The following is a 26,121-nucleotide window of genomic DNA, read 5'->3' on the forward strand; positions in this document are numbered from 1 at the left end:
ACCCCCTACCCCTGTTACCTCTATTTGACTTTCTGTCTCTATGAAATTACCTATTCTAGATATTGCATATAAGTGGAATCATACAATATTTCTCCTTTTGGGTCTGACTTACTTCACTTAGCATAATGATTTCAAGGTTAATCTCTGAAATTCTGTAGCGTATATCAGAATTTCATTCCTTTTCAGGACTGAATAATACTCTATTGCATGTATATACCACATTTTATTTATCTATTCATCTGTTGATGGACACTTGGGTTGTTTCCACATTTTTGGCTATTGTGAATAATGATGTAATATGAACATTGGCATTCAAATGTTTGAGTCCCTGTTTTCAATTCTTTTGGGTATAAAACTAGAAGTAGAGTTGCTGGGTCATATGGTAATTCTTTAACTTTTTGAGGAACCACCAAACTGTTTTTCTCAGCCACTGCACGATTTTATATTCCCATCAGCAATGCATGAGGATTCCAATTTCTCCATATCCTCACCAGTACACCAACACTTGTTATTTTCTTTCTCTCTCTCTCTCTCTCTCTCTTTTTTTGATAATAGCCATCCTTATGTATGTGAAATGATATCTCATATAGTTTTGATTTGCATTTCCCTAATGATTAGTGATGGTGAGCATCATTTCATGTGCTTATTGGCCATCTGTATGTCTTCTCTGGAGAGATGTCTTAAGTCCTTTGTCCATCTTTGAATTGGATTGTCTTTTGTTGTTGCTGAGTTGTAGGAGTTCTTTATATATTCTGAGTATTAATCCCTGGTCATATACATGATTTGCAGATATTTTCTCCCATTCCATGGGGTTGCCTTTTCACTATATTGATAGTGTTGTTAGCACAAAAGTTTTAAATTTTGATGAAGTCCTATTTGTCTTTTTTGTTGTTGCTTATACTTTTGGTATATTCAAGAAATCGTTGTCAAACCAATGTCATGAAGCTTTTCCCCATGTTTTCTTCAAATAGCTTAGCTCTTATATTTAAGCTTCTGATCCGTTTTGAATTAATTTTTGTATGGTATAAAGTATGGGTCCAATTTCATTCTTTTGCATGTGGATATTCAGTTTTCCCAGCACCATTTGCTAAAAAGACTGTCCTTTCTCCATTGAATGGTCTTGACACTCTTGTCAGAATCCTTTGGCCATATATGTGAGGGTTCATTTCTGGGCTCTCCCTTCTGTTCCATTTTTCTAAATGTCTGTCTTTATGCCAGTACCATGCTTTTTTGATTACTTGTAGCTTTGTAATAAGTTTTGAAATCAGGAAGTGTGAGACCTCTAGTTTTATTTTCTTTCAAGATTGTTTTGGCTTTTTTGGAGTCTCCTGAAATTCCATATGAGTTTTAGGATGGACTTTTCTAATTCTGAAAAAAACCTCATTGGTGTTTATAGGGATCGCACTGAGTCTGCAAATCACTTTGCGTAGTATTGACGTCTTAACAACATTGTCTTCCAATCCACCCTAATCTATTTTTATCTTTTCTTTTTATAGTTTTCTAAAACTCTATCACAGTAATACTTGATGATGAGCCTAGGGCAAGTGGAATAGCAGCTCAGGCATTCCTTCTTTATATAAATTTTATCCACAGTGGTCCTGTGCTTGTTGCATTGTTGCTTTATTAGAGTCCATTAAATCCTCACCCTCTTGTCTTTCAGAAAACCTCTCTGAAATCCTTTTGACCATTGAAGCATTTTGACTCCAGAGCCAGCCTTCCTCTTACCCTCCTTTTTACATTGCATTGTTTATATTGCTTCATCTTGCTGATAACATGGCAAAGTACTATCAGTTGACGTAAATTTTTGCCACCATGCTGCCTCTGTTGGCCATGGGCACAGCTAAATGACTCAGGCAGTAAAAATACTTTATTTCCTAGCCCACTGTAAATGTAAATGTAGACTAATTCCAAGAAAAGTTGCCGTCTTTGGGGCTTGAGTTTTAGGCACAAAGGTTTGTCATGCTTATAAGCTCAATGCTTTTCCATTCTGAACAGGCTAGCTGGCCTTAATGCTGAGATCACTTTGTTATGTATGGAAGGACAAGATCTAGATAAGGAAAACATATTTTCAGTTTATCCTAGACAAACAAACAATCCAATTTCATCTGACACTGAAACCACAGTTAACACCTGAGCCACAGATGTAGGAAGTTAGACTTTATGTAACATCTCTTATTTGGTTTGATGCCTCTGAGATGGGTGGGAAGAAACAAGAGTGTTCATGAAGATGAGCAGAGAGTGATTTGTGCTGTTAAGTGATTCCAACCTCAGCTTGCTCTGGGTTCCAGTGAAATAGAGCTTTATGACTTAGGTGGAATTTTTCAATTTAAAGGAGTTTGAAGTTGGGAAATCAAAACGCAAGGATTGCTATTTCTACCTCCTGGTTATAGCAATGAGAGCCTGTTTAGTATTTGTTCTCAAAGGATGGGATGTATCTTCAAAGAGGAGAGTCACCGTGTCCAAAGTACAATTAATGCCATTTTCCTACTAAAGGGAAGACTGCTAGTTTTGTTTTCCTTTTTCCTGTGCTTTAATAGGTAATCTTTTTTACTGCCCAGTTGTTAGGATGTCAGAGCTGGAAAGGGACCTAGAAGAGTAATTAACTTATTATATAGATGAAATAGAACAAGAATTTCAGTGTATAGTTTATATTGAGGGATTGAGAAATATTGGAGGCCAAGGGGAAAGATGAGATAGTAATGAAAATATTGTCAAGAATTTTGATCTGAATTCAGAGGTTAAAACATTCAGTCTTTAGAGGTGAACCTGCTCTAAATGATGTTCAGTAAAAGAAGATAACTTAAGTCTTTTTGCTTCCTGGAGTTTACATAAGTCTAACACTTTTAGGCTCTAATGAAAGTGAAAAGTCCTCAATAGACTGAGCAGCCTTAGTTTATTTTACTTTATTTTTACTGCTTTCCTTTTTTTTTCTTTTGATACTTACCTTTTTGCATGGTAGATGTGGTAGAGTTAACTGTTTTGGTTGAGCTTTTACTTGAAATACTTAGCTGCTTTTGTTACTCCAGAAGCAGAGGAAGACCAAATGGAAAAACTGATTCCAGTCAGTCTTCAGGGTTTTTTTGTTTAGTGGGGCTTGGGAGATGGAATTAGTGTTTTTCTTAATTTCCCTTAAACTTTAAGCCTTAGAAGCCTAACAGTTATCACATCTTATGGCTACCTTTTTAAAGAAGTAAGTTATTGGGTGGCCTGGCCCCTCCCTGTGACCTGCCTTTTGGATTTTAAAATGTCTTCCTGGTATAGTGGGAATGGCAAAATCAATCTGCTGCTCTTCAGTTGATGTTTAGGAATGTTCTAAGCCCAGTTTTTATTTTGGCACAAAGCCATTTGCATTCTCCCTGCCAGCTATTTTTGGCACCGTCATGAACTTAGAAATTAATGAGTCTGCTCAGTGAAAGTAAAAATTTTGTTCCTTTTCAATTTTAGAAAGGCTTTTATGTTTCTGGGTACTCTTACCCTCTAGTTTATTAATGCTATCAAACATGCCACAGTGGTTGTATTTAATTGAACTCTGAAATTCCATCAGTAATTATGGGGCTCTAGCCACCTGCGACAGGAATATCACTTTTTTGTTTTCTTTGGCTAACAGAACCACAGTTCACATCAAATAGCCCCAAAATTGATGGTATTAGTGGTTTCACCCTTAGCTGTCAAATATAAGTCCCAGCAGGCCTGGATCTTCTGCTGTTTCTGTTCAAGGATCAGGAAAGTTTTTAGACCCTATGGAGTCCTCTAATTTACCATTTTCTAGGGGCTACTTAGAAAATTACTCTGGGAGGATATTCTTATTTAGGGAAATATCTTTATACCCTCCCCACTCAGTCTTTGTCTGCCCCCCCCCCCATACACACAATGCAGCAATAAGCACATACTGCTTAAGAATAAAATTTGGGAAACCTAGGCACTTCATGAGGAGACATGGCCTATTAGATGGTTCCTAATGGAGAGATCTGCTTTTCCATTTAGCTCCTGATTAATGAGGGATCTGGATCTGGAGTGTCCTTACAGATTCAAATTGTGTGACTTGTAAGAAGGAAAGGAAATCATTTGGAGATGATAAAGTGTTTCAGAGCTCAGACCTTGGATCCAGACTGCCTGGGCTCCAGCCTTGGGCAAGTTACTTAAACTGCCAGTGCCCAGTTTCTACATCTGTAAAATGGAAATAATACTTTCTTACGTAGAATCTAAGGTGCCATTGATTATAAGATGAAATATAATATTATTTATGTACCAATAAGAAAGTAAAGGCACTGCCATTAAACTAAAATATACCATCATCTGCAGGAATCTTCTAAATTTTAGAGATGTTAAAATGTGAAAAATGTGTACGTTATAATTGATGACTTAACAGTGATAATATCTACTTTCATAGGATTGTTGTAAGAATTAAGTGAACCCCACATTTATAAAGAACTTAGTGCATGGCACATACTAAGTACTATATAAGTGTCATCTATTATTATCAATATAATATTACCTATTATTAACATCCCCCTTTTGAATCCATTTATCTCTTAATTTTAGTTACAATTTGAAAAATACCATGTATACCACCATGCCAAATAGATGAGTATAGATGGGTATGTATTTAACTTTTACTTATTTAGAGACAGTATAATGTACTCAACTTCAGAGCTAGGCTACCAGGATTCAAGTTCTAGCTCTGCCACTTATTAACTGTGTGATTTTGGGCAAATTACTTAATCTATTTGCCTCTGTTTCCTCCTCTATAAGTATAATATAGAGGGGATAATAATTTTGCCTTGGATATATTCATATATAGAGAGCTCTTAGTTTATGGTATTACCATAGTTTTCTCTTTAAGGTTTCGTAGGGTTGGGTTTCTCACATGGAGTGTTAGTGGAAATGAATATTTCTGAAAGCACACAGAGAGTTCAAAGTTTTAAAAGAATGGTGGTATAATAATAATAGTCATTGTTTTATCTAACACTTACATAATGCTAACCATGTGCCAGGCGCTGGTCAAGAGCTTTAATATTTGAACGACATCATTATCATCATCATCATTACTTTTTACTTATTTATTTTAACCTTACCACAACCTCATGTAGTAAGAGGTACTCATCTCCATTTTATGAATGAAGAACGTGAGGCTCATAGTGGGAATCAGCCGCATAGCACAGGGAGATCAGCTCAGTGCTTTGTGACCACCTAGAGGGGTGGGATAGGGAGGGTGGGAGGGAGACGCAAGAGGGAGGAGATATGGGGATATATGTATATGTATAGCTGATTCACTTTGTTATACAGCAGAAACTAGCACACCATTGTAAAGCAATTATACTCCAATAAAGTCGTTAAAAAAAAAAAAAAGAACCTGAGGCTCAGAAAGATTAATTGCCTACAGCTGTTAAATAATGGAATTAGGATTTGAACCACTGTGTCTCTACAGAAGGCATTTCTGTCATAAAGGGGTATTTATTGATCAGGCCATTTAATTGATTTTTCTGTAATTAAAAAGTTTCTAAGAATAAAAAGAATAAGTCCATAATCCCTTATCTGTAATTTCTAAATTCAGAAAGCTTTCAAAGCTAAAAATCTTTTTCTAAGTTTGGTATAAACTTATTTATTGGCAAGACCTGACTTGAATCAATGTAAGGCTGTTTAAAGTATTTGTCTGGCTTAGTGTGATTGCTCATATGTTTTGTTGCAGAAGTATTAATGTGTTTGATTATGGGATGCTTCCCTAAACTCCATTGGGATTATTACGAAGTATGTAGTTTATGCATGGGTAGTACCTTTCTGAAATTCAAAAAGCTGTGAATTTCAAAACACATCTGGGGCCAAGAGTTTCGAATTATGGATTTTATACCAAAGATTGTTTTCAGTTTCATTAAATCAATGTACCTTTACCTGATACTAAAACAAGACTTAATCAACATAGTTAGTTTCCCAAAATAATGTGTAATTTTTTTAATTTGCTATTTTTGTTTTTTCTAGAGCCCCTGAAATTATCCTTGGATTACCATTTTGTGAAGCTATTGATATGTGGTCATTGGGCTGTGTGATAGCTGAGCTGTTCCTGGGGTGGCCTCTTTATCCTGGTGCTTCAGAATATGATCAGGTAAGAGTGTTTATTTGGATGGCAATAGAAAGCAAGTAGTTACTGGTGAAAGATTCTAGAGGAATAGAAGTACTAGTGAAGTATTTAGATTGTAGGGAAAGAATAGTCCAATTAAAAATAATTCTTTAAAGAATAGAATTTTCTCTACCTGCTTCTTAGTCTGAAGTTATATTTACAATTCTAAACTTTAAAAAGGATTTTATTTTATATTACTTTAGATTCCTACTTTTCCAGATCTGTAATGATTTATTAGAGACTTAACTTGTCAGCCAATGTGTCTTGTGAATTAGGATATGAAAGTAGAGTAAGGATGTGAAGTTGGAGTTTTAACAGCAAACTTTGGCTCATTCAGTGCTGTTTATTCCCTTTTATACATGACACACACTGAAGTAATTACTCTTTGCATACTGAAACACATTGGACCCTAGAAGTTGTGATGTGTATTAGGTCTCTGTAACATAGGATTTGGGAGGGAAGTCTTATGAGTTGAAAAGTATTGTAACAAATTATCTATGTTTCAAAACGGACAAGCTTTAGAAGATATGCTACAACTTCCTAAGAAACTGGTCCTGAGGAAAAAAAGTTTTGCCATGGAAGTAAATTGTGAATTCTCATTTTTTGTTCTTTCCAAAAAATGGTTCTAACTACTATGCTGTAAGCTCTTTGAGGGCAGAGACCGTTTGATTCTACCAGTGTATCCTCAGCTGCTGACATTGCATCTGGGACACAGTAGGTACATCAGGTTTTTTTTCGTTTTTTTGAGAAATGAATGTTTATTTCGAACCATTAAAAGAGAAAAGAGCAAAATAGTGTTTTTCCCTATTCAACCTGGAATTTTGACTCCTCAGTCCATTTTAGAGTAGATGTAACATTTACCAGCTTTCAAAAATTTGACTCTGGATTTGTCTCTGAGTGAGACCTAAAAAATGAGTTGTCCTTACGATAAGTAACCAGTTACATTGAGCTTTGTAATTTTTCAGTCTTTCATCCACCTTCTGAGACATGAACCACCTTCCTCATTTTAACAACAACAACAGAGAAGTGTGAGGGAGATTAAATGATGCAAAACCACAGTTACTTGAACCAATCCATTGATTCTCCTCTTTGGGTTTTAGACTCTTGAGAATCTGAGGAAGCTATGGATCTTCTCAGAAAAATATGCTCACAATGTTTTATATACAAAGCTAGGGAATTCGTGGAACCCCCGATTAAGAAACCTTGCTCCGAGCAATTATAGCCTCTAAAGTGCCATTCCTAGGCCAAATGTTTTGTGGTATCTCTTCAACCTTAGTAAACAGATTGCATTATAAATATTCCTAGGAAGTGGAACCAAATAAAATAAGATTTAGAAGCTAAGGTACAATGGGGGGTTACCTTGTAAAGAAATGATATGGTAGTTTTGAGAATTTTTGCCTGGTGCGTGCACAGATGTGAAACTGGGTTGTAGGAGAAAGTTGTTTTTTCCCCATGCTTAATAATGAATAAATAGGGTGTTGCTGTTGTAGAGCAGGATTGGGAATACTTTATCTTTATGCATCTTTGCTTATACAAAAAGGTTCCTATGGCAGGATCCTTGTTCTTACAGCTGAGTGTTTTAAAAAACAACTGTATTGAGATATAATTCACATACCATATAATTCAGCCATTTAAAGTGTGCAACTCAGTGGTCTTTAGTATGTTCACAGGGTTGTGAACCATAGCCACCATCAGTTTAGAACATTTTCATGACTCTAAAATGAAACCCGGTACTTACTAGCAGTCAGTACCCATTCTTCCCTAACTACCCCACCACCACGCTGGGAGCCAGTAATCTACTTTCTCTCTGTATAGATTTGCCTATTCTAGCATAGCATATTCATCACATACAATATGTGGTCTTTTGTGCTGGGCTTCTTTCACTTAGCATGATGTTTTTCATCCATGCTGTTGCCTGTATCAGAACTTCATTACTTTTTATGGCTGATCAGTGTTTCATTGTGTGTATGTATATATGTATATATGTGTGTGTGTGTGTGTGTGTCTGTGTGTGTGTGTGTTTATATCTATATCTATATATATCTATATATCTATATCTATATATGCCATGTTTTTTTATGTGCTCATCTGTTGATGGACACTTGGGGTGTTACCACCTTTTGGCTGTCGTGAATAATGGTGCTATGAATATTGGTGTACCAGGGTTTAAGTCCCTGTTTTCCGTTCCTTTGGGTATAAAGCTAGAAGTAGAATTGCTGGGTCATATGCTAATTCTATGTTTAACTTTCTGAGGAACCAACAAACTGTTTTCCACAGTGGTTATACCATTTTACATTCCTACCAACAATGTACAAGAGTTGCAGTTTCCCTACATCCTTCATCCTTGCCAATGCTGGTTATTTTCTTTCTTTTTAAAAAAAATGATAGCCATCCTTATGGATGTGTGGTGGTAGCTCATTGTGGTTTTGATTTGTATTTCTCTAATGATTAGTGATGTTGAGCATCATTTTATGTGCTTATTGGGCATCTGTATATCTTCTTTGGGGAGGTCTATTTAAGTCCACTGCCCGTTTTTGAATTTTATTTTTGTTGTTGAGTTGTAGGAGTTCTTTCTGTATTCTTATTATTAATCCCTTATCAGATAAGTGATTTGCAGATACTCTCTCCCATTCCATGGGGTTGCCTTTTCACTCGGTTTAGAGTATTTGCACAAAAGTTTTAAATTTTGATGAAGTCCAATTTGCTTATTTTTTCTTTTGTTGCTTATACTTGTGGTATCATATCCAAGAAATCATTGCCAAATCAAGTGTCATGAAGCTTTTCTCTTATGTTTTCTTCTAAGAGTTTTATAGTTTTAGCTCTTACATTTAGGTTTTTGAGTCATTTTAAGTTAATTTTTGAATATGTTGTAAGGAAAGGGTCCAGTTTCTATCTTTTGCATGTGGGTGTTCATTATCCCAGTACTACTTGCTAAAAGACTGTTCTTTCCCCAAGAATTGTCTTGGCATCCTTGTCAAAAATCAGTTGACCAGGGCTTCCCTGGTCATGCAGTGGTTGAGAGTTCGCCTGCCAATGCAGGGGACATGGGTTCGTGCCCTGGTCCGGGTAGATCCCACATGCTGCTGAGCGTCTAGGTCCGTGAGCCATGGCTGCTGAGCCTGCGCGTCTGGAGCCTGTGCTCCGCAACAGGAGAGGCCACAACAGTGAGAGGCCCACGTACCGCAAAAAAAAAAAAGAAAAGGAAAAAGAAAAAAGAAAAAAAAATCAGTTGACCATAAGTAAGTATAATGATGTATGTCTGGATTGTCAGTTCTGTTCCATTGATCTATATCCTATATCTATACTTATGCCAGTACCACACTGTTTTGATTACTGTAGTTTGGTAGTAAGTTTTTTTCTTTCTTTTTTTTTTTCAATTGAAGTATAGTTGATTTACAATGTTGTGTTAGTTTCAGGTATACAGCAAAGTGATTCCCGTGTGTGTGTGTGTGTGTGTATTCTCTTTTCAGATTCTTTTCCATTATAGGTTATTATAAGATAATGAATATAGGGGCCTCCCTGGTGGCGCAGTGGTTGAGAGTCCGCCTGCCGATGCAGGGGATACGGGTTCGTGCCCCGGTCTGGGAGGATCCCATATGCCGCGGAGCGGCTGGGCCCATGAGCCATGGCCGCTGGGCCTGCGCATCCAGAGCCTGTGCTCCGCAACGGGAGAGGCCACAACAGTGAGAGGCCCGCATACCGCAAAAAAAAAAAAAAAAAAGATAATGAATATAGTTACCTGTAGTGTGTATCTGTTAATCCCAGACTCCTAATTTATCCCTCCCCTCCCATTCCCCTTTGGTAACCGTAAGTTTGTTTTCTATGTCAGTGAGTCTATTTCTGTTTTGTAAATAAGTTCATTTGTATCATATTTTAGATTCCACATATAAGTAATATCATATGTATTTGTCTTTCTCTGGTGGTAGTCAGTTTTCAGACCAGGACTTTATTCTTTTTCAAGATTGTTCTGGCTATTTGGGGTCCCTTGAAATTCCATATAAATTTTAGGGATTTTTCTATTTCTGCCCCAAAAAAGTTATTGATTTTTTTTTAATAGGGATTGCTTGAATCTGTAGATCACTTTAGGAAGTATTACCATCTTAAAAATATTGGTTTCTGATCCATAAACATGATCAGATTTATTTCAGTTTTCTTTAGCAGTGTTTTATAATTTCCAGAGTTCAAGTTTTATACTTCTTTTGTTAATTTTATTTCTAAGTATTTTTTTGATGCTATAGTGAGTAGAATTATTGTCTTAATTTTATTTTAAAGATCCTTCTTTTTAAAATTTATTTATCTCTACAATGGGTCTTCGTTGCTGTGCATGGGCTTTCTCTAGTTGCGGCGAGCGGGGGCTACTCTTCGTTGCAGTGTGTGGGCTTCTCATTGTGGTAGCTTCTCTTGTTGTGGAGCATGAGCGCTAGGCACGCGGGCTTCAGTAATTGTGGCATGCCGGCTCAGGAGTTGTGGCTTTCAGGCTCTAGAGCGCAGGCTCAGTAGTTGTGGTGCACGGGCTTAGTTGCTCTGCGGCAGGTGGATTCTTAACCACTGTGCCACCAGGGAAATCCCTTAATTTTACTTTCAGTTGTTCTTTACTAGTGTATAGAAATGCAGTGAGTTTTGTAATCTTGTATTCTGCACCCTTGAACTCTTTTTCTGATAGTTTTCTAATTGAACTCTAGTTCTAATAGTTTTGGATTCCTTATAATTTTCTAACTACAATATCATGTCGTCTACAAATAAAGATAATTTTACATCTTCCTTTCCAATCTGGATTGCTTTTTTTCCCCTTGCCTAACTGCTTTGCATTGAACCACACTAGTACAGTGTTGGAAAGAAAATAGCAAGAGTGGATGTTCTCGTCTTGTTCGTGATTTTAGGGGGAAAGCAGTCTCTCACTATTAAGTATGGTATCAACTGTGGATTTTTTGTAAATGCGATAGCTGAGATTTTACAGCAGATGTTTGTGAGTCTTGAAGTCAAATGTGTTTACCCTCTCTAGATATTAGTTAATGGCTTCACCTTTGTTGGAAACATTTCAATTGTTTAAAATAACAAATGGGCTTCCCTGGTGGCGCAGTGGTTGAGAGTCCACCTGCCTATGCAGGGGACACGGGTTCGTGCCCCGGTCCGGGAAGATCCCACAGGCCGTGGAGCGGCTAGGCCCACGAGCCATGGCTGCTGAGCCTGTGCTCTGCAACGGGAGAGGCCACACAGTGAGAGGCCCGCGTACCGAAAAAGAAAAATAAATAAATAAAATAAAATAAAATAATAAATGACAATAATACTTTCTGTTTGCATAAAGGTAGGGCCTTTGTTGTTGCTTTATTTTAAGCTATGTGAAAAGCAGTATCTGTATGATAGTTCCCATTCTACTTTTACAGTTTAACTCTTTTCATTCTATAATATTAAAAATTTTTAATGTTTTAATTTTGTAAGTGCATTATTGTAGAGAAATTAGAAAAGATGCAGTAAGCTAAGAGACAAAGATTTCAACCTTTAGTGGTTCTACCCCTCAAAGGTAACCTGTTACGTTTTGGGATATTTTATATTTATTTATATATTTAATTTGTTAATTTTCTTTATTTATTGACTACTGTCATAGGTACTCTGGTTGCTGGGGATACAGTGCTGAATAAAACATCGTCCTTGCCCTCGTGGAGGCTATAGTTTGGTGGTGGGAAATAGACATTAAGTAAATAATCACACAAATAATTATATAGTACAATTGGGATAAATTCTATGAAGGGAAATGTAGTTTTGCAGTTTGTGTGTGTGTGTGTGTGTGTGTGTGTGTGTGAGAGAGAGAGAGAGAGAGCGCGGACATGCGCTCACACGCGCACACATGCATGTATGGACATGCATGTATCTCCTGACCATGTATGTCCTAATGCCTCTTGATTATACTCATTTTTTCCTATTGCTATTACCCTCGTCCAGGCTGTCTTCATCACTTACATGGGCTACTAGACAACCTCCCTTTTATCTACTCTGGCCTCCCTCTAGTCTTTTTTCCAGAGTGATTGTTTTTCAGAACACAAATTTGATCCTGCCACTCTCATGCTCTTTAGTGGTTTCCCATGATTTAGAATTAAGGGCTAAATCCTTAATATGGCCTCTGAGCCTCTACCTGGGTTGTTCTCCTCTTCCTCTCTTCCTTTCTAGATTTGATCTTACACCATTTCTTCTTGCTTTTCTTGCACTAGCCCCACTGGCATCATTTCAGCACTGGTTAAGAATGTTTCCTTCTAGCACAGGCCCTCACACATACTGTTCTCTTAGTCTGGAATGCTTTTCTACCACCCATTCATTTTGTTTAGTCAGTCCCTACTCATTTATTAGCTAACGTGTCACTTCTTCAAGGATGTTTTCCTCACCAGTCCCCAGTCTAGGTCAGGTTCCTTTGTTATGTATTTTTAAGAAGCCTGTTTATTTTCTTCAGGATGCCAATTCAGTTTGAATTATGCATTCAGTGTCCGTTTCCCTCACTTGACTGCAAGGTCTATGAAAGCAAGAACCATGTCTATTTTAACAATCACCACTGCCTGGCTCAATAAGTACTTACTGAAAGAATGAATGAATATGTGCTACATATAGTTATGTTTCATATATAAACTTACGGACATAGAGGAATACATATACTGTGTTTCATCAAATCTAAGACACCGTTCATTGAGAGATGCACTACTTTTCTGTACCTCTAAGAAAGAATGCTTCCAATTAAACCATGATTTATCATGGCTATCAGTTTTAAGACATATCCTAATTTCAAAGATGTTAATGTGAAAAAATGTGCCTCTTATAATCAGTGAAGTGTAATTTTTTTAAGTGAGGTCATATTTAATTTGTAATATGCTTTTTCACTTAGTATATTATGAAATATCTTTCTTTACAATGTCGATAAATATACTTTTACGCTATCATTTAAAATGTCTGCATAGTATTTCATTGTACAGATTTTATCCTGGATTTTAAATGTTTCACCCTTTTTGTATGGAAAAGAAGTTCACATTTAAAATGTTCTCATCCACATTAATTTTTTTTTCTATTTTTCCAATGCTGTATTTTGGCTTCCAGTTAGGTACCTCTCACAGATTCAGAGTAATATCCTGCTGTTTTCTAAAATTGTCTTGTGATGGCCGGCCAGATTTGGCCTGTAGGCCATAGTTTGCTGACCTCTGCTTTACACTCTTAAAAAATTGTTGAGGACCCCAAAGAGCCCTGTTTATATAGCTTATATCTATTAATATAGATTGCATTAGAAATTAAAACTGAAATTTTGGGGGAGGAGAGGTGAGAAGTAAGATTTCCTTGCTTAAAAGTTTCTAATTTCATCATTAAATATAGCCATTCTTATGTGGAGGGGGGATGGTTAAAAAATTACCTCTTGTTTTACTTTCAGTAGGTCAAAAAAGAAGCAGATTGCTTTTTTGGATAGGGAGAATTGTGAAAGCAAACAGAAATGTGAACAATAAAACTGGGAAACTTTTATTTTTATTTTTTTTAATATTTATTTTATTTGGTTGTACTGGGTCTTAGTTGCAGCAGGTGGGCTCCTTAGTTGTGGCACACAGGCTCCTTAGTTGCGGGAGGTGGGCTCCTTAGTTGTGGTATGCAAACTCTTGAGTTGTGGCATGCATGTGGGATCTAGTTCCCTGACCAGGGGTCAAACCTGGGGCCCCTGCATTGGGAGCACAGAGTATTATCCACTGTGCCATCAGGGAAGTCCCAAAACTGGGAAACATTTAAAACACAAGAATATACAGGCACATGTCTCATTAGCTATCAGAGCAATGACATCATCACACATCACCTCTGGAAATCTCTATACCCATGAGAAAGAAATGAAAAAGGTAAATAACTTCTTAGTATTATTATGAAAATAGTTTATATTTCATAGACTCCCTAAAAGGATCTTGGGGGCCCCTCAGTGTTCCCCAGACCACACTTTGAGAACTGCTGGTCTAGTTCAAAGTAGGTGTTCAATAAATATTGAATGGGGACTTCCCTGGTGGCACAGTGGTTAAGAATCGCCTGCCAATACAGGGGACATGGGTTCGACCCCTGGTCCGGGAAGGTCCCACATTTCTCTAGGCCACGGAGAAACTAAGCCCGCGAGCCACAACTACTGAGCCTGCGTGCTACAGCTAGTGAAGTCTGTGCGCCTAGAGCCTGTGCTCCACAACAAGAGAAACCACCGCAATGAGAAGCCCGTGCACCGCAGCAAAGAGTAGCCCCCGCTCGCCACAACTAGAGAAAGCCCATGTACAGCAATGAAGACCTAATGCAACTAAAAATAAAAATAAAAATTGAATGAGTGAACATAGTACCTGACCTTTATTGATGTGGGGATAGAGAAACTAAATTGTTTAATTTTATGGTATGAGCAATTTAGAGTGGGGACAATTGACAAGAGCTAGAGTAGCCAAGGAAGGAAGAGGTTTATGGAAATTTTTTCCTAATCTCTTAAATTTGATAATGATTCAACAAACAAACAAAACCTTGGTAATCCATGAAATAGTTTGTTGGAAACTATTCTGTCCTAGAAATCTCTTAAAGTTTTTTGAACTCTGTATCAGAAATCTACAAAAAAACAAAAAAGGTCACACAGAATTTTCAAAACTGAGTTTTCCTTGTAAATAACAGGTATAGCAACAAGGAAGTTACTGAATAAATATTTGGGAATTATCTGTGAGTGGGTTAGCATATATATTTATCTACAGATAAATTTCATTTGTATTGATCAAATAGTTAATTTCTTTGCATTACCTTTCTTTTTTTTGACTAGAGCTAATATTTTTAATATTTTAGTGTAAAAGTTTTTAATAATTTATCTTTTCACTCCAATCAATGTTTTGATGGTTTTGACATTTCAGATTCGTTACATTTCACAAACACAAGGCCTGCCAGCTGAATATCTTCTCAGTGCCGGAACAAAAACAACCAGGTTTTTCAACAGAGATCCTAATTTGGGGTACCCACTGTGGAGGCTTAAGGTCTGGCTCCCTTGCTATACTATACTATTAATTCCTGTACTCCTTAATTCCAATTTGAATTCAAAGTTTAGTTATTAAATTCTTGAGGTGGAGGGGGGCAAAGGGGGGGACAGTGGGAATGTTCGTTTGCAGGAGCAAAGACTTTGAGAAATTATATCATTGTACCCGTATGGCCTTCTCCTTAGTTAAAAAAACAAAACATTAAATGCCAGTTCAATTGGCTGAGGTTATTTTATATATTTGAATCAGCAGCTAAGAAGGGGTTATGGAGAGTAGTGCTTATCATTAATTGATAGGAAGAACTAGAGTAATTTAGTAGTGGCTGTTTTTTAGAGAATTCTCAATAAATATGACAAAACAACACAATTTTATAACTGCCCATATTAAGACCTTACATATTTTCTTAAAACAAATAGATGTCTGAGTAATTTGATTAACCCAGTGACTCTGTCTCTGAGCCTATTGAATAGTTAGTATTTGAAATATTGTTTCATTTGAAAGTAGCTTTTAAAGAAAAATGGTAATGTCTCTTCTTAATTGACATTCTTCAGGAACTGTGCTACATCATTGCTTGCACATTTATTTTATCATTGTTGAAAGGGTGGCCAGGTATCAAGGTCCCATCTCTCTACCAGAAGATTTTCTTGTTGTAAATTACTTTCACGTTTGTGATCTCTGGTTGGCAAGGTGACAACACTTGTATCTCTGTATTCTGACTTTAATTTAGAATAAAAGGTGAAAACATACAGATGGAATTTTTTTTAAATCTGTATTTTGTAGACACCTGAAGAACATGAATTGGAGACTGGGATCAAATCAAAAGAAGCTCGAAAGTACATTTTTAATTGTTTAGATGATATGGCTCAGGTAAGTATGGAATGTTTCAGAAAGCCAGACATTTATGTATCTCTTTAATCAGAGATACAGTTCCATTGGTTATATTAAAATAGATTCAATTTGTTATCATCTAATATATGTTTTCATTTTTTACATAAATACATTAATATTCTTCCACATATTAAAAGAATGTTTGAATCCTAGCAAAGGATATTTTTAGAATTATATATTTCTCCTTTGCTTTTGCTTAACTAGTCTTTTGCGTGTCAGGATTTTGAAATATTAGTTACGAAGGTTCCTTTCTTGTCCATTTTTTCTACTAAATAAATACTTACATAAGAGCTAACATTTATTTAGTGCTTTTGTTCCAAACTCTGTTTAAACACATACTATGTCATTTAATCTTTTCAGCAATAGAAACTATATTTAAGTAATAACAATCATTTTTACTTAACTTCTTTGATCTGGATTTTGAAAGAAAAGAGCTTATTCAGCTTTATTCTACCAACAGACTGTACCAAATTGAAGGTTTTAATTAGACAGTATAAGAAGAGCTTCCATTTGTGAAAAAATTTCCTCAGGTTTTTCTCTTGAGCTATATATATATATATATATATATATATATATATATATATATATATATATATATATATATATACACACACACACACACACATACACACACACATATAATACATATGAATATTATATATATAAATATGTATACATAGCGCACATGTAAAATGTCTGCATTAAAGGTTGAGTGATGAAGTATAATATTTCTAAATTTTCCTTGTAAGGTGAACATGTCCACAGACTTAGAGGGAACAGATATGTTGGCAGAGAAGGCAGATCGAAGAGAATACATTGATCTGTTAAAAAAAATGCTAACAATTGATGCGGATAAGAGAATTACTCCTCTGAAAACTCTTAACCATCAGTTTGTGACAATGACTCACCTTCTGGATTTTCCACATAGCAATCAGTGAGTATAGTATGGTCTGGGGCATTTTGCCATGATCTGGTTTTCTGTTGAGTTACCATCTTACAGCTAAATGGAAGTATCACAAGAGTAGTGGCTTTGATACTTGCATATTTGGCTTACTGATGCTTTTCCTTCTCATTGAAAAATCATGAGATTAAAAATTAGATGTGTAAAAAAAAATTAGATGTGTATTTTTCCTTTTTATGGTTATAAAAACTCTTGGTTCATTTTCTCTGAAAGTACTCAGGGGTAAAAAACCATTGATCTGTATTTATCTTGAGTTATTTGCTATCTGTTTAAATCTCGGCATTTATTTAATTGAATTTTTAATCTCTTTTTTCAGTGTTAAGTCTTGTTTTCAGAACATGGAGATCTGCAAACGGAGGGTTCACATGTATGATACAGTGAGTCAGATCAAGAGTCCCTTCACCACGCATGTTGCCCCAAATACAAGCACAAATCTAACCATGAGCTTCAGCAACCAACTCAATACAGTGCACAATCAGGTATTCAGTAAATGATTTTGGAAACTCAGACCTAAGTGGGATAAAAACTAGTAAAAGTACAGGGTGAGGTAAAGAAACCAGTCTTTGCTTTGGTGGTCTTGTTGCTTCGTAAGAATTTTCAGATTGATAATACCTACACATCATGTGCTGACAAAAATTAAATACAAAGGCCTAATCCATGCCCTCATAGTCTTAGCATAGCCAAATAAGTGGAACCTGGCTTCTATACTACTTACTGCTGTTGATTGTACTGACTTCAGCCAAATGACTCTCTTTTTGTTAGATAGCTCTCATTACATGTATCGAAAGGTGTTCCCAATCATTTTTTTCTATGCTGTATATTAGGTCCTCAGAACTTACTCATCTGATAACTGGAAGTTTGTACCCTTTGACCACCTCCCCAGCCATCTCCTACCCTGCCCCACCAACTACTGATCTACTCTTTGTTTCTATGAATTCCAATAATTAACTTTAAGAGTGGTTTTGCATTTGTTTGCCAAACAGTGATATTTATATTTAAGTTTGTTTCTGAAGATGTAAGTTTCCTAATTTCTTAGCTAGGTCTACTTTCTAAATGGAAGATCATATGAGATTTGGTGGGATCTCACATCCAGTAACTTTTTGCAAAGAAAGAAGAGGTAGGGGTTTATTTATATAGCCTCAACCAGAGCAGGACTGTTTTTTTATTCTTTGTTTTTCAGCTTTATAATCTACCTTAAATTTAAGAGATAGGAAGAATTTCTTAAGCAGAGAGTTATTTCAAAGACAGTTAACATTACATTTTAAAACTTCATTCTTAGTTTTTCTGGATAGAATCTATGTATGTAAAAATGTTTATACCAATATCCTTTTGTTTTTAGGCCAGTGTTCTAGCTTCCAGTTCTACTGCAGCAGCTGCTACTCTTTCTCTGGCTAATTCAGATGTCTCACTGCTAAACTACCAGTCGGCTTTGTACCCATCATCTGCAGCACCAGTTCCTGGAGTTGCCCAGCAGGGTGTTTCCTTGCAGCCTGGAACCACCCAGATTTGCACTCAGACAGATCCATTCCAACAAACATTTATAGTATGTCCACCTGCTTTTCAAAGTAAGTGGGGAAACTCCTATATCATATGGTATATATCAGACCTACCTGCTTTAGGCAGATCCTAAGTAAGTATCTAGTTGTTTAGTTTTGATCTTTGACAAGTTTAAACTCAGTCTTTGATTATGAAGATAACTGAAGTAGGTTGATCTTTTTTACATTGGTTATTTGTCTAATTATGATACTATCTGACACGTAGGCATTCAATTAATGTTTCCTTATTTGAACTGCCTGATAACCAGTTTTCTTGCCCATTGAGACCTTGTACTGATGTCCTATATCTAGCATAAACACGTATCTCTCAATGTGCAGAGTATATACATCTTGAAAAAACTTTTTGGAAACAGAACTGCTATATATTGAATCTTATTCCCTGTATCATTCCATTATAAAATAAAATTAGTATTCCAAATAAAAGGTAATTTTATTTAAAAATGTAAAAATCATGTTTAAGAATGTAGAAACCTCTTAAGTTACATTCAGAAGATCATTATTGAACTGAAAAATTCTACAAGCTGAGGTATTTGTGTGGGTAAGGCATTAACATTATCTGCTTCAGCTTATGAATTATATTGTTCCTGCAAACTCCTATCAGTAGAGGAACAGAATAGCTGAAGAAGGGGGCTCTCACCTGATGTGTTGCAATAAGATTTTAATTTTTACATTTCCATCCTTCCTCATTTTCTCATTGTTGTTCCGTGTTTATTGATCTGGTGAGCTACTTAAAAGGTTAAATAAATTATTTTAAGGATATATTCTGATGACATCTTGACTTTCCCAGTAGAAAGTCAATGTCATGCCCTCTGGGAATACACCAGGATTCAGGCTTCTCATAGCAGTTCACGTAGAAGCAGTTAGCATTTTTATCTTTTTACTTCAGTTACTTATTGACTGTGACTCTTGTTTGTGTGGTTTCTGGCAGAGTCAGAGCAAGCAGAAGGAAAAGAGGGGCTAGGGGAGACTGAGAGATTACCGGGAGGACAGGAGAGCGATAGCAATGTAAATCAGGGAGAAACCACAGGGAGAGCGGAGGAGCAGATTCAAAACCCGTAAATGCAAATTTAGCCTAATATACCCAGTTATTTTTTGCGTATGCTTCATAATAGTAAATTCTATACTTTGGGTTGTCATATGTTGAGTGATTCTTCTACTGAACTTAGCAAATAGCCACCCCTCTCCCCTTCACCTTTCCCAAAGTGAGTTTCATTGGAACAGTTTTCAGATGTGCGACTGAAGTTTTCTGCTTCTTCTCAGATGATATTTAAGAGATGAGGCAGAAGAACTTTTAGTTCCTTTAACAAAACAAAATGTAAGGAGAAGAGGTAGAGGGGAAAAGTGGTTTAACCCCTTTTGGTATAATTAGGTAAGTATAAGCTTTGGAAATTTTTTTCCTATTTGGGAAGTCTAAATAACCTGAGGAGCTAGATAGAGCAAATTTTAAAATTTACAAATGAAAGGGAGTTTTAAAATTAAAGTGATGACAGTAGTGAAAACTGATATGTATTACTTACTACATGCCAGAAAATGTTCTAAGTGCTTTTACGTGCATGTATTCATACTCACAAACAACCCTGGGAAGTGGATAATGTCATTATGCCCAATTTATAGGTGAGAAAACTGATCGTGATTCCCTCATTTGCCCAGTTTTTATGCCCAGTCAGCGGCAGGGCCATGATTTGAACCCAGGCAGTGGGCCCATAGCTTATACATCTTGAAGTGTTATACTCTGTACTGCCTTTCAGTGTCTAAACTCAAAGAGCTGTAGGGAGTTGTCGGTTCATTTGCCAACCATAGCCATATGCTGGTTTCTGCCCAGCAGGCCTCTGTACCAGGTTGCCTACTTTTCTTTCACCATCTGCTCTTTCACAAGATGCCTACACTTAGAGGAGAATAGACCCTCATCCATTTGACAGCTTTACTCTTCTTGCCATACTTTCATAGTTTTTTTTTTTATTTAAAGGGCTATGTTCAACAAAAACAAAAAACAAATAAAAACAAAACTTTAATCCTTTTAGTTCAGGGTTCAGGGAGAACCTTCCCAAAGTGTTGCCTTTTGTTAATTCTTTGTTTCCACTTGGGGTTCCCTGAAAAAGCTAGTTTTAAACTAGCTTGACTGCTGTGGCTTAGCCTAAATTACTATAGCAATCTAATACTTATTTAGAGTCACATTTGTGGGTCAGTATATAAATACTACTTTCTATAGTATTCCAGTTGACCAAAATAGATAGACATTTTGCTCAGTGGAAACTATAATTCTGTAATTTTGTCCTCTTCTATTTCATCACCCTGGGACACAAAGATGAGCTTCTATAGTGAACATTTCTTCCTAAATTTTGCCGTAGGAGGCTATTGCAATAATGTTGTCTTGTAGTTAGCCATGAAAATATAGACAAGAATCCTTGATTTTACTTAGCTTTCTGATTAGGTAGCATTGCCTTAGGAAGAATGGCTGGCAATTTTTTTTTTTTCAATCTGGATACCTGGATTTGTTTCCTTTTCTTTTGATGTAAGTAGCACTTTTAAAAAAGTTATTATTAGAGTGTTGTAATTCTGATTTTACTAGTCTCTTTTACTTTGTACATTTCTGGATTATGTTTTCCTATGTGACAATTAGTTACTAAATTAAATTACTGAAATGCAAACTTGGAAGACTTAACTTGCTGAAAACAACAATATTAGAGTTTATGAGTTATGCTCATTTGATACCTCCATAGTAATATTCAGAGAAATTAGTTGGTGATAGCCTAGAAATTGTCACTGAAGGAATATTCTAATTAAAATGGCTGTATCCTCACTTAACAAAACGCAAGCATCAGTGAATCAGAGGCATTATAGAAACTTAAATTCTTTACGTTGAAAGCTTTGATAGGGTAGGTTTAAAAGAAAGTTTTGAAGGTTCTCTTCTCAAGTCTTGGCAGAAGGGAGAACTATCTTGATCCCCTCTTTTCCCCAGAATGAAATACTCCTGATTGCACTAAACATTTATTCAACATTTGTGCCCAGAGGATAATGAATAAAATGATAAAGAGACATGGTCACTGTTCTAAAGGCAGCAAAATTTCTTAATTTTCCTAGCTTTCCATTAGCTAGAGAAGAGCTTTAGAAAGCTGTCAGTGACGAGAGCAGATTTCTAAAATAAGTACAAAAAAGTGTTTCTGTAAACCACAATGTCTACTTTTAAAATATTTTTGTCCTAGGCATAATTCCTTCAGTTCACATACTGGTTAAAGATAAAATATATGACTGAATTGTGAACTAGGTTATATATTTTTGAGGAGTTGGGTAAAAACATCCCCTTAAAATATTCTAAATAAAAGCGTAGCTAAGATAATAAATTATTGAGCTTTTCATAATGTTTCTTATCTAATTAACCAGAAGTTATAAAGTCTTTGCTTTTAATAGATTACACTTTTTAAATGCTTAAGTTTTTTTCCCTCTAGGATTAAAAGCTGAACATAACTTACTAAGTGAAGGTTTTTTGTTTGTTTGTTTTTACCTCTACTGTTAATGGAAGTGGGATGAGTGTTGTGTTTTAAGCTTTGTTGGATAAAAAAAAAAATTTTGAATTTCCTGAAGCCAGCCCTCCCTCTGTCAGGCATCTTTCCATTAATCCAACCTGAAGGGAATCAAGTCTCCCTTTCCTTAACTTGCCAGACTTCGGTGAAACTCCTTTGTCTTAAGTGTCTAGAACTAAAACCTGGGTGGTAGATTTTTCGAACTGAAAGGCTAAAAACAAACCCAGAAACCCCCAAACAAGCAGTACCCCCAGACCTAGCAAAGCAACATAACTGTGATGTTACTTTTTACAGCTGGACTACAAGCAACAACAAAGCATTCTGGATTCCCTGTAAGGATGGATAATGCTGTGCCAATTGTACCCCAGGCACCAGCTGCTCAGCCACTACAGATACAGTCGGGAGTTCTTACACAGGTAAAAGACAGAGCAGCTTGGATACTCAATAGTGCTGAAGTTCTCTGAAGCACTGTTGAGAATCAGATATTTTGTCCTAGGAAATGGTATTTGCTCTGACTGTAAGATCTTTCTTGGTCACGATTCAGTGGACTTAAAATGAAACATCTATAATGGAATGACATACTCATTCCTAACACTATTGCAACTCTGCCAGTGACTTCCTTAGACTTGGAGACATAAATATCCAGACTTTGAGAAGTTGTCTACTGAGTAAATTTAATTTTGTGGGATGAAGTTATTTTTTTATCTTGATGTTCTTAAAGGTATAGGACACATGTAACAACACTTTGATTCTAAAAGTAAAAGGTTCCCCTTTTGCTCTCTTAGTGTCCCCATTACTCACGCTTTGAGAATTTTATCACAGTTGAGAGGCTGGATTATATCAGGATGCCTCTTCGAGTATTACATTCCTTCATTCCTTGTGTTTAACTAGGCTGTAGAAAGGTTTAAAACATTATCCCTGCCATGCAAAATGCAGCTAAGATGGTCAAGAAACTCATGAAATATTCATATAAGCAACGAACACTATATTTTTAATTCTGTGTATAAATGTTTGTGGCCCATAACACATCGCAAATCTGAAATCCAAAACCCTGATTTTGTGAGTAGGAAGAGGAAGAATTCTTAATACATGCCTTTGTTAACTGAGTTTTTTAGAACTGATCCTCTGAATCCAGCCCAAGAAGGATTCCCATACTTTTTTGCTTTAGGCCATTGACATTTGACCTAGTGGTCCAATGCTGTGCGGAGTTGAAGGGGAAAGTTGTGTTTGGTACATGCATTTTAAGTGATATGAAATTACTGCTTATTGTTGGTAATAACTTGGGGGAAATGAAAACCCTTCTGAATCCAGATAACCTGCCTCCATGTTTGTTTCACTCACCTGCCTAATCTACATTTCAGGGAAGCTGTACACCACTAATGGTAGCAACTCTCCACCCTCAAGTAGCCACCATCACACCGCAGTATGCGGTGCCCTTTACTCTGAGCTGCGCAGCCGGCCGGCCGGCGCTGGTTGAACAGACTGCCGCTGTACTGGTAATTCCCCTCACTTGATTGTGTTACTAACGGAGTTTCTTTGGTTTCTTTCTTTTTTTTACTTTTTCCTGTTTGTTTTTGTTCTGTTTTCTTCTGGTTTTCTCATTTTTCAAAAAAAATTTTTTTAACTTAGTCTTTGCAGAGGGCATGGAAGCATGTGCCATCTTGTGGCTGTGTTCTTGCTACATCTTTAATGTCTCATTGTTTTCCTCCCCAACATTTGCTGAAGCACTGTTTGACTCTGATGTTCAGTGTGGCTCTGAAAGGGGTCAGACCCCTTGATTCTTCTTTGCCAGCCTAGTGTGATAAAAGCTCTTGGCGTAGCCTCAGAAGAGCTTCAACACTATTATCTGTTTCTCTGCCCTATCCTTTACCCTCTGAACCTTGAGAATAAAGGAAATGGCCTTTAGTTTGGCTCTGCTACAGGTACCGGATGGCCAAAATTGGAACTCCTTGGCAAGTTAGCTTCCTTCTTTACTGACTGTTTTAAGCTTCTAAAACTTTTGTGTATGTAGAAATGTTTAAGATGCTCTTACTTTATTTCCTTATTAGTTGACTGTAACTTTCCCTCTATGAACACATGAAGATAACTCTTTGCTACTTATGATCAGTGGCAGCTAATATCTTCCATTTAAACATCTTCCCTTTAGAGCCTTTTTAGATCATATTTCATTTGTTGGTTGAAATCAAAGGTGAACTCGTTTATAGGGGTTTTGGAGAAATTAATTATTTTACAAATAGGTCTTTATACAAAGATGAGAATATGACTGAAAAACTTTATGCAAGAATATCTTTGTTATCAAAAGTCATGGGGAAAATTTATTAAATATAGCAGCAAATATAGTGTGGGTTTTAGAGATAGGAAAACAAACAAATAGGGCTTTGAGGTATATTTCAGCATTTGTAACCTTAATAGTGATTTTTAGATGTGTTTGGTTTACTTGGGGGAGTTAGAATTATTTATTTGACATGTGGCATTTTATCATTTAAAATTTAAAATTAGATAAGCATTCGAAAACCTAATTGATACTGTTGACCCCTGATATTTCTCCATCTTTCAGAGTGGCTTTAAATTTCTCTTGTTGTTTCTCAAGGACTCGTGTGAGTGAAAAACACTTTCAGAATACATACTTTAGTTGCTGGAATTTCTTTGGTTTTCAATTTAAGGGTCTTTGTCACCACCAAATTAATTACATCATAAGCATAAGCCCTGAGTGTGAGGGAGTCAGATATATTTCCAACTTGATTGGTCCAAGCCACTGGTTTTAACTTGCACACCTATAGTTTTGAGGTTGGGAATGTTAGTTGACACTTCTCCTTTGCTGCTTCTCTTAAGTTTGCACTAGCCATTTGCTAAGCTTTGCATATTTTTGTTCTTCCTCTGTCAAAACAGTTCGTCGCTTGGAACGCCAGATTTCTTCCTCACGTTGAAATGTTATTTCTTGCTTTGTATTAAACTACATGCTTTGTCTTGTGCAGGTGTTGGCTTATGGAAAGACGCATGGTGTGACTTAACATACTTCTCTTATTTTTTGTTTTGTTTTGTTTTGTTTTGTTTTGAATTCTGCTTATGGTAGCAGACATGTTTGCAGTTTCTCTGATTTGAAGGCTTCTTGTTTGGAACCGGTATTTGTAACAAGTGGATCTGTTACTTGCAGAAATATTTTTAAAACAGTGTGTTGATGGCCTTGCAGTTTGGAATTCAAGAAACAGAACCATATGTACCCAAGCATTGTAGGTGATTGTACTGTGGAATTCAGGTTTAAAAAGCAGACTTTCAAATCTGTTCCTATTTTTCTAGGAAATGCCACAATTTCCGTAAGAAGTACAGAAAACATATTTGTTGCTATTTATTGCAAGTGGCATGGCTTGTTAAGAACTACAAACAATGTATTTTCCTTTAGTGATTAGTTTTTATGTCGAGTTATGTTTCTACAAATGATGCATATTTAGGAAACTACTAAGAACAAAATATGGTACTCTCTGCATCTATTTCTTAAATATTTTTCTTATTGCATTTTTAAAAAATGCTACCACATGGCTATAAATGATGAAGTTAGCTTTCTCTTGCTGGCATTAAGCTTGTTTGCCAAAGGATTTTGGCCTTTGGTCATCCACATCTGGCTCCATTTTCCAAGTACTACCCTTTTAAAAAGGAACAATTCTCCTCTTTGTTTTATGGGTTGAATTGACCTGATGTCTTTTATCTGATTGGCACTCAAATTTTTAAATTCCTATTTTTAATCTCAAGGGAGTTGTCTTAACTCTTTCTTGGGATGTTTTTAGACTCTTTGCAAAAATGTTATCCAGCATTTAACTAGAGCTTACTTCTGAACTTTCAGACTCCTTTACTCTGCAGTATAATAGAAACTCTTAACCACAGGGATCTTCTTTTTTTTTTTTTTTTTTGCTGTACGCGGGCCTCTCACTGCTGTGGCCTCTCCCGTTGCGGAGCACAGGCTCCGGACACACACAGGCTCCGCGGCCATGGCTCGCGGGCCCAGCCGCTCCGCGGCATGTGGGATCTTCCGGGATCGGGGCACGAACCCGTGTCCCCTGCATCGGCAGGCGGACTCTCAACCACTGCG

General features: G+C 36.4%; 1 protein-coding gene across 1 annotated transcript in view; it reads left to right on the top strand.

Moving 5' to 3' along the window:
* HIPK1 (homeodomain interacting protein kinase 1) overlaps positions 1 to 26,121 on the top strand; it is a 50,243-nt gene that overhangs the window by 12,907 nt on the left and 11,215 nt on the right. Inside the window, exons 3-10 of the mRNA XM_082614947.1 lie at positions 5,977 to 6,100; positions 14,992 to 15,111; positions 15,892 to 15,978; positions 16,749 to 16,933; positions 17,277 to 17,439; positions 18,300 to 18,525; positions 22,332 to 22,453; positions 23,399 to 23,533. Coding sequence (XP_082471073.1) covers positions 5,977 to 6,100; positions 14,992 to 15,111; positions 15,892 to 15,978; positions 16,749 to 16,933; positions 17,277 to 17,439; positions 18,300 to 18,525; positions 22,332 to 22,453; positions 23,399 to 23,533 — 1,162 coding nt within the window. The remainder of the gene's footprint in view (positions 1 to 5,976; positions 6,101 to 14,991; positions 15,112 to 15,891; positions 15,979 to 16,748; positions 16,934 to 17,276; positions 17,440 to 18,299; positions 18,526 to 22,331; positions 22,454 to 23,398; positions 23,534 to 26,121) is intronic.

The sequence above is a fragment of the Mesoplodon mirus genome (genome assembly GCF_964341445.2).
Source record: "Mesoplodon mirus genome assembly, chromosome: 3".
Classification (NCBI taxonomy): Eukaryota; Metazoa; Chordata; class Mammalia; order Artiodactyla; family Ziphiidae; genus Mesoplodon; species Mesoplodon mirus.